General features: G+C 45.6%; 1 protein-coding gene across 3 annotated transcripts in view; it reads right to left on the reverse strand.

The window, feature by feature from the left end:
- TRIM55 (tripartite motif containing 55) overlaps positions 1 to 8,264 on the reverse strand; it is a 36,554-nt gene extending 28,290 nt beyond the window's left edge. Inside the window, exons 1-2 of one of the 3 annotated variants that reach the window (XM_008632030.2) lie at positions 7,758 to 8,255; positions 7,186 to 7,358 (exon numbers count right to left, since the gene is read on the reverse strand). In XM_008632030.2, coding sequence (XP_008630252.1) covers positions 7,186 to 7,358; positions 7,758 to 7,946 — 362 coding nt within the window. In that variant the 5' untranslated portion in view covers positions 7,947 to 8,255. Of the gene's footprint in view, positions 1 to 7,185; positions 7,359 to 7,757 lie in introns of all 3 variants that reach the window. The other 2 variants (XM_008632023.2, XM_017731142.1) reach the window with 2 other exon arrangements.
- Positions 8,265 to 20,874: the final 12,610 nt, after the last annotated feature.

A 20,874-nucleotide genomic window follows, 5' to 3' on the forward strand; every position in this document is an offset into this window, starting at 1 on the left:
GGTTCAAGCCTTCAAAAGCCACCACTGCTACTGTGGCAATGTTAAATATTTTCAGCATAAACCATTATCCCCTTCTGCTACTGTTTGGAAAGAGAACTATGACTTACCTGTACCAAGTGGAAAAATGGCATCATATAAACATATTTTTTCATCATTAGAAACTATAGAATTTAATGGAATTACATGGGAACCTTTTCTTAAGCCATTCTATGGAACTCTGTAGCAAGGAGGCAAACAGTCATTCTATTAAAGCTTAAAATGTATGGAAACAATCATTATTTATATTATATTACAGTGGAGTTTTTCCATATAGTTTGGTAGAGTGGATATGGCATTTATTTTTTAATGACAAAGTACAGATTTTCTCTTCTGAAGGGTATGGAATATGATCAGTCAGATGCATTTAAAAAAGAAATCTAGCAAGAAACAAAATGTCTCACACATTTGTGGTTTTTTTTTAATTCCAGAGTGCCCTGGGATTTAAAGGGTTCATAAGGAAAATCTGTAATCTGCCATATAACATGATATACCAGAATAAAACAAGACAAACACTTCTGAAGAAAGCCTGTGTTATTTGATTTCCAACATTCATTAACATCAGGCACTTTGTCAAATCCAGCACTGTTTCAGTGGTAGTCAAAAGAGGTGTGTCTCCACCATAAAAAATGGTTTACATTGTTTGCAGATTACTGCAAACAGCCCCTAATATATTCATGTTGTAGTGCACCAGTGGGAGGGCCCATGCGTGAGGGCAATACAATGAATTTCAAAGCCATTAATTAAGCCTGAGATAGCAGCTCTTCCTGCAGATATTTACAAGACCAGAGCCAGAAACTACTAGAATTTTCTTGGACACTGGAATGGTGCCACTTGCATGAAAGACACATTACATAGAGCAAAAAGGTGACGGTGTCAAGCAAGTTCAGCCAGAAGCAGCCAACCTTCAAAGGTGCCGCGAAGAGCTGGAAGAAACCTGGCAGAACTCCCTGAACTAGTGGGGCCCTGAAGACAGTGTCAGAAGACTAGAAATAAACAGATTTACAGGCTCCTCCCCAGGCTGTGCAAAAGGAGAGATTTTTAGCACACCATTCCCTGACTGCAGAAGGGATTCTCTAGATCTGTGTTGGGGTAGCAAAGGCCAAAACACAACCTCTAAGTTTAAAATGGAGACTGCTTCTGAAACAGGAGATTAAAGAGTAGCTGATAGGAAAATAACTGCATGGCTTTAGTAACAGAAAAGATTCACCATAGCTGTGCTGGTGACCACAGAGATGTCAGGTTGCTGAAATGTCGTGATAACTTTGTGGTTTCATTCTTGGACTCTTCTCTTTGAGATGCTAAGCCTGTGTTTGACTGCTAGAGGCTTATTCTTCCCCATTGAAATTGTGTTTGAACCACACCTGAAGTACAGACTGGGTCCCATTCTGGACTGCCCAGTACATGAGAGACATCAACATACTGGAGAGAGTACAGCAAAGGGTCCTGAAGATGATTAAGGACAGCAGCTCTCCTGTGAGGAAAGGCTGAGAGAGCTGGAACTTTCAGCCTGGATCAGGGGAAGTTTAAGGGGAATCTTAACAATGACCTGATCTTATCAATACCTTCAGTTATCTAAATGCCTGAATGGAGGGTGTCATGAGGATGGAGTCAGGCCCTTTTCAATGCCAGGACCAGAGGCAATGGGCAAAAACTGAAACATGGGAGGTACACTCTGAACATCAGGAAACACTTTTTTACTGTGAGAGTGACTAAGCACTAGCATAGGTTGCTCAGGATGGTTGTGGAGTTTCCATCCTTGAAGACACTCATAAGCCATCTGGACATGGTCATGGGCAACTGGCTCCAGGTGGTCCTGCTTGAGCAACAGGTGGTTGGACCAGGTGACCTTGAGAGGTTCTTTCCAATCTTAACCATTCTGTGACTGTGATTTGGTGAGGAAATGCAAAGTTTCTGGGCACATAAAGAAGCATACTTTAAATAAGAACATAGTAATACCTTAGGAAAACTGCTGTTAGAAAGCATGTTTTCTGTAGGATTTTTTCAAATCCAAAAAGGTCTCTACTGAAATCCTGAATTCAATTTTGATAGTGTTTTTACTGAGGATCCTAAGACAGCTGTAACCCTTCCTGTGCTATCACATCACCTGTTGTCTGCACCTGGCCAGGGGATGGAGAGGATCTGCATGTCTCTATGAGGCACAGTCAGGTCATTAGTGAAGATATGAAACTGCATTTGCTGCAGTATCAGTCTTGGGCATACAGAGCTAATGACTGGCCTCCACTTGACTTCACGCTGCTCACCATGACTCTTTGAGTCTGGTAGTACAGCCAGTTTTTTGGTCCAGTTCACTTTCCACTGTACACTCTAGATGTTATTTCAACAATTTATGAATAAGGATGTCAGAGGAGACAGTGTCTAAGTCTAGATAAACAGTATCTACTGCTCTCCTCTCACGCACTGAGTTAGTCATCTCACTATAAAAGGCTATCAGGTTGGTGTCATGCTGATTTCCTCTTCATAAATCCATGCTGACTATTTCTAATCACCTTCTTGTTGTTTATATATTTGGAAATGGTTTCCAGGAGGGTTTGCATGAAATACTTTCTAGGGATCAGTGTGCATGACCAGCCTGTAGCTCCCTGGATTCTCCTCCTTGCATTCCTTGAAGATTGGAGGAACATTTGCTTTCTTCCAGTCCAGTCCACAGGAAACTGTTCCAATTACCACAGCCTTTCAGAGTACTGAGAGTGACCTTGCAATAATATGTCAGCTCCCTCACCACTTATGGATGCCTCCCATCAGGATGTCCAATTTTTTTTTTAATATTCTTTGACCTGATCCCCTTCCACCAAAGGTGAGTCTTCCTTGCTCTAGACTTTCCCACTGGTCTCAGGGTACTATGATTACTTAAAACTGAACTTTCTAGTTAAGTCTGAGGTGGAGGTGGTGTTGAGCACATTGGCCTTTTCTATGTCCTGTGTTACATGAGGCCCTGCTCCATTTAGCAGTGAACTCGCACTTTCCCTAATCTTCCTTCTGCTGCTGATGCAGCTGCAGAAGCTCTCATTAGCCTTCATGTCCCTCATCAGATTCAGTTCCAGGTGGACTTTGGCTTTTCTAACTCCATCTGCACGTGTTTGGAGAGTGTCTCAAAATCTTCCTGAATCACCTGCCCATCTTCCTTGTGCTTCTTTTATAATGTTTTCTTTTTATCGGGAGCTCTCTCTTAACCAATGCAGGTATTCTGTCACCATCGCTTGAGTTCTTATGTATGGGGATAGACCATTTTTGACCTTGGAGGAAGGTGGTCCTTGAAAATCAGCCACAATGAGGGACTCTCTCAAAAGCAGTGAGAAGGCCACCAACACCCAGGGTAGAAATGGGGCTTGAAAAATGAGAAGGCTATAGAAGTTCATATGGACATAAGGGTTCTTGTAGCTCTGTTACACTACTATCATGAATGCCCAGCCCAAGAACACTATTGGTGCAGGTGAGCTTGGGGCTTTGTCTCATGGGGAGTTGGAGGAGAACCAGGTGACCTCACTCGTCATCTCTTTACTGCAGAGCCTGTGGGGGTCCTCCTTGCTTGGTGACCTGTGGCCAGGGAGCACATTTCCCTGGCCCAGCCTATCTGAGATCCCCAGACACCCCTGCACCCTGGGTTAGAGAGACACATCCTGCACTGGGAATTTGGGCTAAGACCTCAGAGGTGTCAGGGATAGAGGCTTCTGGCAGTGCTGGCTATGGGGCCCTGCAGCACGTCAGCACCATCACAGAGCCCATGCAGGCTGCTCTCAGCACAGCCTGGTCCCTGCTGCACACTCTGCTCCATCCATGCTCAGGGCTGCGGGGACAGCCTGTTCCTCAGGCTCTCCCTGGTAAGTGCAAGGCAGAAAGAGTGCTTGACCCACCCTGATCAGGATTCAGCTGGTAACAAAGCCCAAAGCACCTTTTGATCTGGAATAGCCAGCTGAGATCATTAGAACCTGCCAGATCTTACAAAAAGTCACAACCTCCTGTTGCCACCCTTTCCTGGTGACAGCAGGCATCCCGATGTTCCTCAGATAGTTTAGGTGATCAGTGGCCTACAGATTTTCAAAGACTGGTTTAATTTTTAGCCAACTCAATTTCCACTGTTTTCAGTCCTTTGCTGTCTTTTAAAGCTTTGTATGAGCCACCTCCTGCTTGAAGAATTCTTCCCTTGTGTTGCTAGCACATTCTAAATTGGGCAACAGGCTATGCTGCCATCAGCTGGAATTTGATGAGCAATGGGATAAAAGACCATATGATGTGATACTTAGTAATAGGAGGGGCTGCATATGAGGGCTCAGGCAGACTCTCCCAACCTCATAGTCCAGCTCCTGCCCCAGTTTTTATTAAAAAAAACCCAATTCCTTAATTCAAATAGAAAATCCAATTACAAAAAAACCACCCCAATACTTTTGAAATAAGCTATTTTTGCCTAAGCAGGAGCCAAAGCTTGCTCCCTTGCTCCCTTTACTCTCCCTTTATTCTCCCTTTACTCTAAGTTCATGTGAAATGCAGATGGGAGCTGGCATCATTCTGGCACATGCAGTTGCAGTGAACTATACCCACAGGAGAACTCGAGGGGAAGAGGTTCCTGTCTGGAAATCACAGGTGCTGCCAGTTTGAAGAGTTGTCTTGGGAAGAACAAGGAGGAAAAGATCACATCTCACCCTTCTTCCTATACATCTCTGCCAGACCCCTGTTGTCAGTATGGAAGAGGCTGGTACAAAAGGAAGAAGTGGGGAAGACTTGATTTCCCTTGACTTTTTGCTTTCAGTGGAACAGCACAGGGAAAAGCCATGAAAGATCTGCTCACACTCTCAGGGGACCCCGAGGAATGTTAGGCAGATGGAGATAAGCAGCTGAGGCCCACAAAGGGCCAAATAGTTTAGATTATGCTGCTATGCATTGCTGCTACTGCGTAACCCTGACAATGACTTTCCTTCTAAGGACATATGTGAAGGTTAAATAAGCACCTTAACAGATTAAATAAACAAATCTTTTGGGCAAATATATAGGCAAATGTATGTTCATATTTTATTTTTTTCTATTCTCCTGTTTTATTCATTATGTGTTTTACTTTCATGGAATTAAAAGAAAAATCTACTGAATCTATTACATTTCTGTTTAATTGTATTTTGTTCCAAATTCCCATGAACTACATGGGGAAAAGGAGCTTTTTTTTTTTTGAGTTAAATACAACTGTGATCTAAAAAAAAACAAAACCAAGGAAGACATGAGGCCATATATGTCCAGCTTATTTGGCCAAAAGCAAAGTCCACCATTGCAGCTTTGTTGATTCATTTCCTCTGAGATTTTCCTGACTAAAATAATATTTGAGTATCAATGACACACACAGGGGTAGCTGACCTCTACTTGGCACTGAGCACAAAGGGCAGCAGAAAGGACAATTTTAAGCCAACTTTATGCCCTCCAGTGCTTTGGAGCTCCAACCTATGCCCAGCTGCAGCAGTCCTCAGAGAAATTCAAACAGCCAAAGTCACTGTCAGGCTCCAAAATGTTCTCTCTGCTGGTGACTGTCCTCCTCTGCTGGAGGAGGCATCCTCAGCCATCCCAGGGACTGGGTTCTGATGGTTGTGTCCACCTGCACCAGTGATGCTACCTCACTGACCCTGGGGAACCCAGCTCCTTGTTGCAGTGGAATCAGAAGACTGTCGGGGAGCGCGGCCAGAATTACACCTTCCAGGTGAACAAAACACCTTGCCATACAAAACCAACTCTAAGGATTCATGCTGGTGACAAAAAACAGCTTCCCTGGGTGAGAGCTCCTTGCTTGGTGGCCTGGGACCAGGTTAACTTCATTATAGAATCACAGAATTATTAGAATGGTTTGGGTTGGAAAGGACCTGAGAGATCATCTAGTTCCAACGTCCCTACCTTGGGCAGGGACACGTTTCACTAGCCCAGCTTGTGTGAAGCCCCATCCATCCAGGATGCCAGGGATGGAGCATCCACAACCTCTCTGGGCAACCTGTGCAAGTGCCTCACCACCCTCAGAGTGAAGAATTTCTTTCTATATCTAATCTAAATATATTCTCTTTCAGTTTAAAGCCATTCACCCTTGTCCTATCACTACATGCCCTTGTCAAAAGTCCCTCTCTAGCTCTCTGGTAAGCCCTCTATAGGTACTAGAAGGTGCTCTAAGGTCTCTGAGAGCCTTCTCTTCTCCAGATTGAACAACCCCAACTCTTTCAGAGGAGAGATGCTCAAGCCCTCTGAGCATCTTTGCATCCCTTCTCTGGACTCACTCCAGCAGGTCCATGTCTTTCCTGTGCTAAGGACTCCAGAGCTGGATGCAGGACTCCAGGTGGGGTCTCATAAGAGCAGGTGGAGAAGATTATTTCCTTCACCTTCCCCCCTGCTGAGTTCTCCACAGTGGTACCATGTATCCAACCCATTCCAGGGAAATAGAGATGAGAAAACATTTTTCTGTTTCTGGATCAATTACACATCAAATGCAAGAAATTACCATTTAGGGGTAATCTTACTTTTTAGAATTAACCCATTCCTCTGCCCTGAGGTCTTGATTCTTGCACACAGCCACACAGCTCTGATACATATTGTTTCTGGCTGTTCCTTCTCTTTTATGGATTCCTAAATAAAACTTGATTTCATAAGTTCACATCCCAAGCTGACAGGAATGGAGATATTTTTAACGGAATTTTCATTTGGCATTATGATACATGGTACCTTTTGTGTGAAATTCAGTTTGCTTCTTGTTTGCACTGTCTGTACCTCAGGATTTTCTAACAAGATTTGAAATCCTTTCCCTTCTTTAGCATGAGAACACAGAGGTTAAAGACAAATAAGATTTATCAGAACCGTTTTTGCAATAAATGATGTTAACTAAGATACTTTTCCCTTAATCATGCGAGTAGCTGTGCTGACCTCCAGGGCCTTGCTCGCACATGTAAGTGTTGCTTATGTGAATAAGCATGGCCCAATCCCCTGGTGTAAGTGGAAACAGGGAAGCTCAGCATCTATTTGAATACAGTTTTCTGTCCTCAGTGAGAGCTGACTTCATTGTGCAGCAGACAGTCAGGCATGGCAGCATGATCCCTTTCTGCTTTTCTGAGAGACGAAATGACTAAATCAACCTCAACTATGCCCTCTGAAATACACACATTCCCTTGTTACCTTGTGGACTCCTGCTTGTAGATGTCGATGATGTTCTCCACCAGCAGGTTCCTCTGCAGCCCGTAGACGCCGTGTCGGTCCAGGACCACCTCATGTCTGCAGGAGGGACAGCGGAAGCGGCCTCCCGACGCCACAGTTGTACCTCCCCTGGTCGGCAGATAGGGGTTGGAGGCCTGTTTTGCCAAGCAGCACAAGGAGAGGCGGGTACGGCCGTGAAAAACCATGAAAGCCTCTTCCAAAAGCACCAAATGGTAGGAAACCATTTGTCACTACACCCAGTGAGAGGGTAATTCCAAAAAGTCACCCCTGGGAAAGCACCTGGCGACTGCTGGGCGAGGGGCCAGTCCCTCAGCTCACACTTCACCATGTCACCACAGCCAACAGGTGGCACTTTCACCTGCTGTGAGCTCAGCCCTGGCCCCCGGACACATCAACTTTGGCCTTAAATCACTCCCCCCACCCTATCTCACCAACTGTGAAAATTAGTCTACCAAAACATGGAAAAAACCTACTTTGCCATTCATTCCAACCAGTGCTGCTTGGAAAGCAGACCTCTGTGGGAAGAAACCTACCTGGAAGATGTCACTGGCGCACTTCCGACAGAGGTTGTGCTGGCAGGGCAGGATCACCACTGGCTTGGTGAACATCTCCAAGCAGATGGGGCAGATCAGCTGTTTCTCCAGGTTATCCATAGTTTGCTGCTCTTTGGAGAACGACTTGTAGCTCAGGGAGGTGCTCATCCCTAGCTTTTCCTGGAGCATATGCTCAGGGCCACGGCCTTGTGGAAAGGTTTCGGGGTTAATTTCCCTTGAAATAAGTCCAAGGCTGTGCTGCGATCAGAAGCTCTCTGGGTTGCTCGGGCTGGAGGACATTGTTTGAACGAGGGGCCGAGCACAGCCGGGGCTGTTTTTAGCAGCACTGCGTCACGAGCTGCCGTCCTGCTGTGCCCATATATGCGCGTGAGAGCAGGACAGGCTGGGACAGGTGACGGCTGCCGGGGAGGGGGGGAGGCCGCAGAGGCCCTGGTTCTCCTCACTCACGCATGGCAGCCTTCACCCCTTGAGCAGTTGGGGGAGTGATAAGCAAAGGCCTTCCACTCCCTTTCCTTATCTTTGCAGGTCAATGGAGAGCGAAGGGCTGCCCCAGCCTGCTCAGCCACATCCTGCAGCCTAATAAATGCTCTGCTGTGAGCGAGCAGTGGTAGCCATGAGAGCAGGATGTAATTTTGCCCATGTGTTTTGGCAGGCTCCAAGATCCTACCTTTCCAAGGTGTGAAGTACACGTGGTTACTGGAGAAGACAATAGGAGCGATGGCTGCTCTGGAGCTTGAATACTTCAGGGTGTAAACATCTCATCACCTTGAAATCCAGACAAAAAAAATTGCCTGCCTATAACTGTGCTTTAAGTTTCTTCTGGTAAGATTTTAGTCTGTAACATAAAAATAATGGCATGACTATTCATGCCATTAACTCCATGGGCAGGTTAAATAGGCATGAAAAACATTATTTGAATTTCCTGATGAGCAGGAAACTGAAGAAATACTGTGTGAAAGGCTTTAATTTGTGCTGCTATAGAATAGGTACTGATTGTATATGCTCTCTCTCCGATAGTTTAATTCAAATATATTTTAGTTTTGGGCACTGCTGTGTTTATATCTGTTTATTAGACACTGATATCCCTTTCAGCTTGGCACTTGTTCCAGAGTTATTTTTAAAATGACAATTTCCCAGATAATTTCTGACATGTGATGCCTGATCTTAAGGGAAAGCCATCTGTGCTTCTACTTGCCAATAATTTATCACACAACTGTACAAGCAATAAATATCTCATCCTCAAATTTAAGCCAAAGTCCCTGCATTACTGTATAAAATCACTTTGCCACCATACTGTACATGTAATCAGAATATTTTCCTCTCTTTTAATCAATAACTACAATACTTTCTCAGTTAAGTTTCTTGTAGAAATCTCTAATGTTTATACTGCCTTAGGACTGTATAGGGCTTGCATCTGAGAAATGCAGGAGAGCAGCTGAGTGAGTGCCCTATGAATCCAAGGCCAGACCCCAATTCTAAAGCAAGGCCCACAATCTGCATGCAACACCAGCCTGGAAACTGTGCACTTCAGGAAAATACAAAAGTGAAGGTTTTCAAGGATTTCTGCATGAAAATGAACACTATCCTCTGCATGCAATTGTAATTAATAACATTAAATTAACTGTATTATTGACTATTTTGTTTTCAGTGCCTCACATGCTTCTTGAGTGTTTGAGTGAAATCCTGTATTCATTTGCAGCCCTCTGAGCTGGAAATTCCCCTGTGTAATCTTACACATATTTGTCAGCAGTCCCATAAAAACAAATCGATTTTTTAAAGTCTTGTATTCATGGGAAATTAGCGATAGCTAAGTTAAACCCATTTGAAATCACACCTTTGCTTTGACTGCCTGGTGTGGAACAAGAGCCTGGAGTCCAGTGGGAGAAGCTGCTCTGGCAGCTGAGCTGCAGACAGCTGGGGCTTTTGGCAGGGCTGGCAGGAAGCCTTCCCTGGCAGCAGCAAGAAGATATTTCTCTTCTTTCCCTGGCTGGGTCAGAGGTGACTTTTGCATCTGGAGGAATCTGAATGCCTCATTCTTGCCCTCCTAACTTTGAGTCAGCTGAATGCCTCATTCTTGCCCTCCTAACTTTGAGTCAGCTGCCCCGTGCACAGAAAAACCTGCTTCAATAAGGGGATCTGAATTAGATGAGGAAAGCCGTCCTCATCTGGCAGGGCAGGAACTTCCACCTCATTGCACAGGCAGAAACAGAGAAACTCTGGAGGAAAAAGCTGAGGGCTAGAAATGCCAGCACACAAAAACACCTGCATATGCTGATGTAGGGAAGGAGGTGTTCATGGCATGAAAAAAAGATATGCTGGCTCTTTGAAGAATGAACCTCTCAGGGTGTAATGTGCCTCTGGGATGTGATTCTGGTGAGTTTATACCTACACGTGGTAACCCCCAGAAGCCTTTTGTTAACTGGCTGAGCAGGACATCTGATGCATCTGCAGAGGACATCTGGTGGCAACAAGGTGAGGGACAGTGTGCTGCGGGTTTTCCCCTTTCTGTGTGCTGAAGCATGCTAACATGGAACAGGTAATAAACAGCACAACCAAAAAGAGGAGTCAACAAAACAAAGATAAACCCACCTTTTGCTACCAGGCCTGGGCTGAAATATTTTTCTGGCAGGAATACATAGTCCAGACATGTGAAAAATTAGTACAGGTTTTTCTGACAAGGTATTATGAACCACAGCAATAAATTATAGGTAAAGAAATGCAGAGACTTGACCACACTTGCAAAGGCAGGATGAGAAGTGCCAGGAAAGCCACACATTATACAACCACTCTGCAATAAGGAAGAAGAGAAGAGCCAAGTCCAAGACACTGAGGAGAAATGGGAAGATTCTGCAGATGGTCTTCAGCAGGGACTACTCAGGATGAGCTTCAAAGAACTTGCGCTGAGAAAGAGCCTGGCACTCTCCTGTCTCTCCCTGGCAGCCCCACTCGCCTCCTCTTCCTCTCCTTCCACTCCTGCAGGGGAAGACCACCAGCACACACAGCTGTCCTCTGAAGAGTCACCAAGTCAAGCCATCTCTCAAGGGACAAACAAAGAGCAAGAGGACTTGCTTTAACCCCCCTCCTAGACAGAAACTCTGGATGTCTCCCTGCCATCACCAAGAAGAAATCTTTTTTTTTTCAGTATTGCCTGCCTGGGAGTGCTACCTGGCTTTGTTGACACTACCAGAACACTGATTCCTAAAGATAGGCTTGCTTTTACAGACATTACTTCTAACTCCTCTATTGTGCAGCCAAGTAACAGCTTGCAGCCCGTGGACTGACGGCCTGGAACCTGGAAAGCTGGCTGCAAAGTGGTGGGTTTAGGAGAGAGATTTGGAGGAGGAAGGAGAGGTTAAGTGATGTCCAGGTTCAGGTTTCAATGCCATAATGACATCTCTGGGTTTTGCATTCACAGAATTCCCCTCTGCAGCCTCTTATCTTGTACCAGAGCTGTGAAGCTCTTGTGTATCACTCAGAAAATCAGTCCTGTAGCTCTCTTGCATGACTGGAAAACAAAGAGAAAAATCATATTTTGGCCAGAGGATGCTGTCAAAAATACGCTCCCACATGACTTGCTTCCCTAATGAGCCTGCAGAGACAAAGCGCACTCTGCAAGGAGCAGGCTCCTTGTCCAGGCATCCTGTCCTGGACATGGTGGGGGGTGAGAAGCATCCCAGTCCATGGGGTGACAGTGCCTTGGCCTGCTGCCACCTCACCTTCTGCCTGTCCTGGGGATGAGCAAGCACCCCGTCACCCAGCCCAGGGGTTGGCAGACCTCTACACTGGCAGCCGCCTAAAGCAGATGGGAGCTGCTCATCATTCCCTCGGCAGGGATCAACACCCACCCCCACCCCACTGCCTCCAGCAGCTCCCCACACTGCTGAGGCTGGTGGGACTCCCCTGCAGGCTTTCCATAATAGCCCAGCTGCTGGAAGAGGACTGGGCTGGTGGGTGCCTGAGCAATACAACATCCTAACAAAAATGAGGTTGCTATCTCCAATTCTGCTCACCCAAATGTGAGACTTAGGGCAAGATGATGATGCATCCTTCACCTCTTCCCATACTGCTAACTCTGCTTGTTGCTCTGGCTGAAAAGATTTGCATTTTTAGCCAAGCATCCCTCGGGGAGGCTAGGGGAGGATCTCCATCCATCTCACCTTTTATCTGTGCCCATTTCCCCTGCCATGAACAGTCCCTCGGGAGCAGGTGGCAAGCACCGGCATTCCCACCTACAGCCAGCATGTTGCAGAGACTCAGATTTCACTTACATTGGCAACAACGCACTGAGCCGACAAGCCAGCTATAAGATGAAGCCCTCCTACCTATACAAGTGAAAACTGCAAATGATATTTTGCATTTCATGCTTTTATTGTGATCGATATACACTCCATGATAAATACTGAGACTACCCTTGTGTGTGACTCAATTTATGCAGCCAAAGAGAAACTTTGCAACAGACACAAGTGCTTTCAAAAACAGTTGCCTTTTGAGACTGACATTTTTTCCACTCAACACATATCTATATATATATATTTGTCTTTGTGTACTTCATATGTGATGACAGGCCATATGCGGTCAGTATTTGGAAACCTTCTAAAAACAGTCTGAGGGTTGGTTTCAGATCTCCAGAAAACAAAGACCACCACAGGAGATAATGACATCTTCAGAAAGTTCCTTTTGCACATATGAAATCACAGCAGAAGAGGAAAGCTCAAAGCATTTCCAAGGGTGAGTCACTGGGAGCACATCAAATGTACGGGACATGAGATTTCAGGGACAAGCTACAAAGACCAGAGGGATGGTGTCTGCCCTTTTCTTTTGAATAGAAGATGGACACTGCCCTGAGCTGAACTGTGATCAAAAGCAGCCTTCTCCAGACTTATCCACACTCACAGACCTTCCACAGTTTGCAACAAACTGGGAGAAACATGAGATAAAAGGGCATATGATCTAGATAACAAATTCTGTTCCAAATTAATCAGTGGCACCAACATAAATTATAACAGACAAACCTCAGAGATTTGGATTAAAAGACCCTGAAACAGTGAGAGTCTGTTAACAAACTGCATCAAGGACTCATTCCTGCATGCTATGGTTTTGCCATCATGACACCAAGACATGGGATCACTGCCCCAGCTGTCTGCCTGGGAGAAGGAAGATCCTTTGGCTTCCTTCTGCCCTCCAGCAGTGCCAGCAAGCCAGCATGAACCTGCCACCCAGCTTTAGGGGACACAGGGAAACAAAGCCCTCTCAAAAGGAAGTCCTGGTTTCCTCAGAGTCCTCAAGATCAGGATGAGAAACGGTGGTCAGGTCAAACCCTTTAGGCAGGCAGGGTGACCCTGCAAGGTGATTAACATGAGGCATTTATCATCTTCCTTGCAATTACTGTATTTTCTAAAGTCTCAAAATCAGTGAGCCTGAAAAGACTGGCTGTAGGATAACAAACATGAGATGAACAGTTCAGCATCTCCCCAAGCTACATTCAACTTTACAAACCCAGAGATTCTCAAACCCTCCTTCCCTCCACACATCACTGCTAGAAAGAGATCCATATTTCACAGCCAAGGCATAAAAGTATGTCCAAAGTGTTGGGGAAGATGAAACAGGAAAGCCTTATAAATATGATTGCCTGACAAAAGATTTTGGGAATATGAAAACTACAGGCAACATCGAAATGAAAGCCACTTTTGAAATACCAAGTCTTAGTTACCGAACAACTGGAAAACAATGGTATGGCCGACTGAAGGTAATCCCCTCTTGATTGAACAATACCCTCTGCTTGCAGGCAGGTCCAAGGGTCAGAGCAGACCCTACTAGCTCAGCAGAAGGGGTCCAAAGAGTAGTTTTTAGGAGTTAAGATGTAACACTCTATGGTAATATAAGAACTCTTATAGGCTGTATGTAAATGCTATAGGATTTGTATCTTGTACTAGATTGGTTAGTGACAATTAGAATATTCAGTACAGAAGATGATTTATTGTATTGTAACCAGGACTTCAGACACTCTTACTCACACTCTTACACACTCTTATTCCTCTCTCTCTACTCCACTCTCTCTCTCTCTCTACTTACTTGCTTACACTCTTGCTCTCTTGGGCCTGCTCCGAGCTGCGGCTGGCAGCTCTAAGCAGTGCCCCTGTACCCACGCCCTTTGCAATAAACCGCATGTTCCAAGATCTGACTTCAGAGATCTCTCGTCTCCATCCGTCCCAACCGTCCGAACCCACCCCAAGCTCCCGCACAAAGGACTGGAGGAAGTATTGCATGTGGGAAAGGAATAGGGTTGCACTACTGCCTACCTAAAAATAGGTCCTTTCAAGGTCTAGGGACAAGTTTCACCGATAACAGGAATGGGCTTGCTTTTCCACACCCCCAAACATACCCTGCAGTGAAAATGAGACAAGAAGGAAGAAAGGATGTCAGTTAAACAAAAGCAGTTAGAAGAAGGGGAGAGCACACCAGTTAGAAAAGTGGGAAAATCCTACCTCTTTTTGGAGAGTAAGCAACCAAGTACATTACTACTTTAACACAACCCTCTGCTATTCAAATGCACCCCTGACCCTTTCTCCTCTACTTTGCTATCACAGCATCCCATAAGAGCCTGTTTGTAAATCATGGCTAGATGTCTCCCTTACTAGCAGAAAGGTAGGAATGGTGGATCCTCCCCAGGCACCTGCATTTTGTGGAATAACAGGGATGTTTGATTCTGGGTTAGCAGTGCAGGAGTTGGTGCTGTGGTAGTGGGGATGAACAGAGGTGGCACAGCAGGGGCAGTGCTAGGGGGCCTCCTAAGCATACAAGAATTTAAGGAAAAGGGTATTGCAGAGGTTTAACAACAGGAATTTTGACTGGGTGACAGATCTGATTTCTGCTCTGGACTTAACAAGCCATAGCTCTCCAAACCCAGCTGCTGCAGCCCCAGCTCTGTCAGTAGGAAAGGAGAGTGATGTTCAGTAGAGAGGGACTTGTGTTTCACAGCACAGATCCAGCTCAGGCTTCCCAGCTGGCCTCAGCTCATCAGTTCACAGCCCTGTCCCAGTGTCAGGTTTCTCCCTAGCCTTGGTCTGCTTGACATAAGCCACTCTTGATACTATTTCAGTATGCTCTCCATTGCTCAGCTGGCAGAGCAGAGGACTGTGGATATCTTTTTTCCAGGGCAATGCTCAGGTCTGTAGCTCAAAGGAGAGACTGATTTTAAGTTTATACTCAACACAGACTTTATACCACATCAGAGACCTGCTGAGACTCCATCCCAGCTCCCCAGGATGGTCTAGGTTATGTTTTCATCCACCCCCATCTTGAGGGTCATTCCTTCAGGATGGAATAGAGATTCAGTGCTTGAAGATAAAGGGTCAAATATTTCTGTATTACAGCTAAACAAAAATTCTGTGTGGGGGAAGGTTTTCACACAGTAAGTTGCTACCAGAACCAGTGAAGTGTCTGTTTATCAAGTGACTGGTGTCAGAAGTAACAAATGTTCTTTGGGTTTTTTTTTTAATTCTTCTGTTTTCTTTTTATATGTTCCTTTGCCCTGCAAATGCTCTCAAGGCACACAGCAAAACCAGCATGACTCTTCATTCCTGAGTACCAATGCCTTTTTTTTTTCCTTTTCAAAGTCAGATAATAAGAACAAGTTTCCCTTTTGGCCATTTTCCAGCCAAGTTCTTTCCCCCACTCCTTCACATGGGATTTTTGTGAGCATAGGGGAGCACAACATACGATAGAGAGATGCAGGCATTTGCGAGGAAAACAACTAGAAAAGCCATCAAGCCAGGCACTTTTAGAAAGGAATGCCATCCACTGTGACATTGTGTTTTATTGTACCAAGCAGCAGTTTACTACATTAACATCCTTTTGAATTATCACTTCAGGAAGCATCTCAAGCATGTCGGTCCATGTCCACACACGTGGTGTTGCATCACCCTCTCCCCACACCAGGCCGTATCCTAGGAGTCAGCCCTTCTGATTCTGGTGGAGTTTAGGGAATGCAAGGGAAGAAAGGGTGTACAGCAAGTCCTTTCACCATAGAATAACTTGTTGGGGAAGATGAAACAGGAAAGTCTTATAAATATGATTGCCTGACAAAAGATTTGGGAATATGAGAACTATAAGCAACATCGAAATGAAGGCCACCTTTGAGATACCAAGTCTTAGTTACTGAACAACTGGAAAACAATGGTATGGCCGACTGAAGGTAATCCCCTCTTGATTGAACAATACCCTCTGCTTGCAGGCAGGTCCAAGGGTCGGAGCAGACCCTACTAGCTCAGCAGAAGGGGTCCAAAGAGTAGTTTTTAGGAGTTAAGATGTAACACTCTATGGTAATATAAGAACTCTTATAGGCTGTATATAAGTGCTATAGGATTTGTATCTTGTACTAGATTGGCTAGTGAAAATTAGAATATTCAGTACAGAAGATGATTTATTGTATTGTAACGAGAACTTCGGCCTTTTACTTACTACTCTCTTACTTACTTCCTCTTCGCTCACTCTTACTCCGCTCTTACCTACTTGCTCTTACTTTTACACTCTTGCTCTCTTGGGCCTGCTCCGAGCTGCGGCTGGCAGCTCTAAGCAGTGCCCCTGTACCCACGCCCTTTGCAATAAACTGCATGTTCCAAGATCTGACTTCAGAGATCTCTCGTCTCCGTCCACCCCGTCTGCCAACCCACCCAAGCTCCTACAATAACTCAGATTTGTGTGTCTCTTAAATGCCCTTGACGTTGCCATGGAGGGTGCAGCTTTGCAGTAAGATCTGTGTTTTGCCTGTGCTGACTGAGCATGCATATCTCTCACTATGCAGTTCTACCCTGTGCAGTCAGGATTGGGCAATATGAACCAATAGTTCATGGCAATAGACAGCACCATAATAGTCTGATACCACGATCTGGGTGGGAGACAAAGAGTTGGGGCTGGCTGTCTTCCTCTCCTTCCAAAATTCTCCCCCTGACGCAGCCAACAGAGCCTGTCATCAGCCTGGAGGGTGACCCCCCGTGACTCCACCCATCAGCACTGAGGGAGGCTGCTCCAGCACTGGATATAAGGGAAGGGGTGCTTCTGTGGACCCGAATGTGCTCCTTTGTCCCACAGCTGTGGTCAAGAAGCTGGGAAAACAGGGTACCACTGACCCCACATCCCCTGTCACTGCCACCCTTTGGACCAGGAGAAGACAAGTCGGGGAGAGAACAGGCATATGCAGGGCGCAAGGAGGGCAGGGATGTGGTGGCAAAGCAGAGCATAGATCAGGACCAGAGCTGCTGTGCATTTCTATTGTCACAGCATTTAGAGCTGCATTGCTAATGAAACCTGAAAGAAAGGAGAGGTGCTGTAAAGACAGAGCCTCTGATGGATCTGCTTATTGCAAATTTTGCATCCTCATGTCATTGTGTTGCGTTTTTTATAATGTTGAGGGGTCAGCTCCCCTCATCTCTATCCTGTTGCAGGTGTGCAGAGAGTCTCACTTCAGGGAATCCTTAGGTAAGAGGTGACAAGCTGGAGCAGTACACAGACTTGTTCTGCTGCTTCTGATAATTCCAAAGCATGTAATGCAAACATGAGAGGGGTGATAATAGATTTATGTAAGAGTAGACTACAAATCACACCTCTTCCAGTTATCCATGTAGTATGGCCTTGGAAATAGCCAAAGAAATAGTGCTATAAAGCACTATTCAGTGCTATAAAGCACTTCACAGTGAGCCAAAAGCTTTGCAGCAGCATTGTTTTGTGCAGAAATTTGTATTCAAGGCACCTTTTAGGCCTTGGTTCCCCATATCCCACAGTGATGCGTCTGCTACTTGCCATCATGCTGCTGGGACTGGGGCTGCTGCAGGATTCTTCTGGGAGTTTCTCTCAGGTCTGCATCTCTCATCTTTTGATATCTCAATTCCCAGGGTAGATAGCTGCAGTGCTTTCAGAGTAATCCTTAGTCACTGGTTCTAATTCCAGCTCAAAGGAGAGGGATTTTGGCACAGGGAGGAAGATTTCTACTCACCACTAAACTTCTTATTGGACCCCTGACAGACACTTTGAGGAACATCAGGAGTAATGCCCAGACTCCCATGTCCCATTTCACACCTGTGTCCACAGCTGCTTTTGCCAGCAGAGGATGCCTCTGCCATCCCTGACCTTCATCAGAGGTACTCACCAGGGACCTCATTCCTGTAGCCAAAATGGGGCAGGCATGGCTATTACTAACCTTTAGCACTCCAGAGAACATGGCAAGGAGCCTGACATGAGCTAGGTGGCCACAGGGTAACAGTTCACTGTCACCTTCAGCCAGCAACGTCAGTGGGCAATCAGTAACACTGAAATCCCACTTAATCCAGAAGAAATGAAGTAAGAATGGAAATAAAATAATTCATCCATGAAAAATCCATTAATATCCATCCAAAATAGATTATATTTATGGAATACTTTAAAAAAACTATACAGGCTCCTATCCTTGCTGATCTAAATTGGCAAGACCTCTCACCCATCATCAGGTATTCAAGCGATTGCCCTGAGGAGGAGCGATGCTTCCTTAGAAGCTTCCTCTGCATGTAATGTCTCAGATTGCATCCACTGGGCTACTCCTGATATGTCAGGTCTCATAGACAGTTCCTTGGACTCCTGGAATGTGTCCAGACAGGTTGCTCATTCCCAGAACTGAAGTCATGCATCGTTCTCTTTCAGGGAAGCGTGTCTCTTTAACAAGCCAGGTGTCATCCAGTCAGGAAGGAGGAAGGCGCCAACTCTCTCATCCTTTCTGTGGTGGCTTGTTAACATGCTCCCATGTGAAATGTTCTTTACACCTGACCTCTCAAGATACATGGAGATGAAAATTGAAAAATAGGGCATCTCAAGGAGCCAGTGTGGACAGCAGGAAGCTCCACCTTTCTTCATCTTGGTGTTCTCATTTTCAGCCTTTCCCTCACTTTACAGCTTTCTGAGGAAAGCATGTCCAGCATGTGGGAGGCAGGAGTGTCTCTTGTCTCCAACCCCAGCCTGGTGTTGTCCCCACTCCTCCCTCCACCCCAAATACTACAGGAGCCATGCAGGAGGGCAGAAAGGTGCTGAACCACTTCCTTCCAGTTTAGGGAGGAAACTGTGCTGGCTGCTGGCTAATGGGTATCTCAGCATGGTCCCTGTGTGAGGCCACTTTGTAAGACTGGCAGGAGAATGTTTGCGGAGGGAAGTGGAAGATGTAAAGGAAAAAAGACACCACAACAGGGTAAGGAAGGAGACTGCGTGCATGCACAGCAGTAAGTCTCAGGATGTCCTCTGCCTTGAACAAGTCCTTTAAAAGTGAGTTCTCAAGCCCAGCACAATACCTCCACCTCCTCTGCTACTTTGCAGCACCACAGCCCACAGCAACCTGCTTCTCATCCTTCCCACATCAATCTTCATCTCCTTTATCCTCGTCCATGAAAGAGTGGTCTGTCTCACCCTCTCCCTGAAAAGACAAATCCCATCAACGAGGGAGCAGCCTCTGCTTGAGCAGGCAGGGACTGCACTCCTTGCTTCTACTCCCAGAACTGGCTTGAAGCGACACATCCCCTCCAAACCAAGGCTGACTAGGCTCAGACACTTCGCTGTATGCCCACCAGAATGATAGCAGGCAGGGAAGAGATGTTTACATTATTACAAAGAAAAAAAAACAAAGAGAAAAAGAAAATGGTGGCATTGAGACATCAAGCCAGTGCCTTTCCCATGACAGCACTCAGGCTTAGCACTCGAGCCAAGGTATTGTTAGCTGGCCAGGTAATGCTAAAGGAATGAAATCATTCTTATTTTTGCCAAGAGGAAGGGCCATCCTGTCCCTTGAATAGGCAAGAAATAGGAAGAGCTTTATACCAAATTGGTGAAACTTCTAGGATTAGAAGAATCTGGGGTTTTAGCAGAAAATTTTTTAGAACATGAGAAATGCTTTGCTCCCCCACAAGGAAAAGCTTCTTGGTCAACACAGCCTGAGGCATAAGGTGTGGAAGAAGGTAGGCTGTCTGCTCCTTACTGTGTCAGGAGGGCCTGCAGCAAAATGCCTGGATATGAGGGAATAGCCGTGCTGATTTAATCTTCAAAGCCAGTAACTGAAGCCTGGTTTTCTCTCATTTCCCCACCTACCTCTTTTACAAGTTTATCTGTCTTGGTAACTGTGAGTATATGTTTTTATTTTCTTTTTGTCTTAACCTGTCTTGCATTAAGTATGATTTCAGTGTAATTGGATACTAATGACTTGTTCCTTGCCAAAGGATGTGGTAAAACTCCACGTAGAGCTTGGGGCACCTTACCAGCACTCTGGGTTGCCAGCTTGTTCTCTGTGATATCCACAACATTGTGTGCAAATATCCAAAGCAATGTCCCTTCCTTCAGCTGCAGCCCCTGTGCTCTCCCCCGGACAATAGCCAGGAAAGGAGAAGTGTCTTCTGGAGATGCATTACCCCTTCTCATTTCTAGGTCTTACATGTATTCACTCCCTTATTGGTCCACTAGCCTGAATGCCCAGCTCTGGCTCCAGCTTTCTCCACATCACAGTGGAGCAATATCAGATATGGAGCTTGGACACAGATAGTGGGATTTCCACTGTGCAACCTCTGTATTTTGGTGGTGCCGGGCATCAGTGGGGGTATCCCCTGGGTCCCTATGGGGGGACCCAGGACTGTGCTAATTTGTAGCCTCAGTGGTGCAATGGATAATGCAGCTGACTACAGATCAGAAGATTGTAGGTTTGACTCCTATCTGGCTTGCTGCTATCAGTTTTATGCTCCTTCTTGCCTTCCTAACCCTGACCTTCCCTGAGGTTCCCACCTACCCCCCTGCGCATAGATGGAAGAAAAATTGGGAAGCTTGGATAATAAAAAAAAATTTAAAAAGCAAGTGGTTCAAAAGCTGGAGATGTGAATTTGTGTTCCTTTATGTTGCTACCCACACATCCTGCTCAGCATCCTTGGGAATTTTCAATTGGGTCAACTCCACCTCCAAACAGACTTATTTCTGAAAAGATTTTATTACATGGATCTTTCCCAATCCCACTGGGAACCTCCAACATTCAAGTCTATTCTGAGCATCTTCCAGTTTTCCACTGTCATGCTCCAGCTTGGCTGACCGTGGAGGATGCTCA

This window comes from Corvus brachyrhynchos, unplaced genomic scaffold (genome assembly GCF_000691975.1).
Source record: "Corvus brachyrhynchos isolate BGI_N302 unplaced genomic scaffold, ASM69197v1 scaffold961, whole genome shotgun sequence".
Taxonomy (NCBI): domain Eukaryota; kingdom Metazoa; phylum Chordata; class Aves; order Passeriformes; family Corvidae; genus Corvus; species Corvus brachyrhynchos.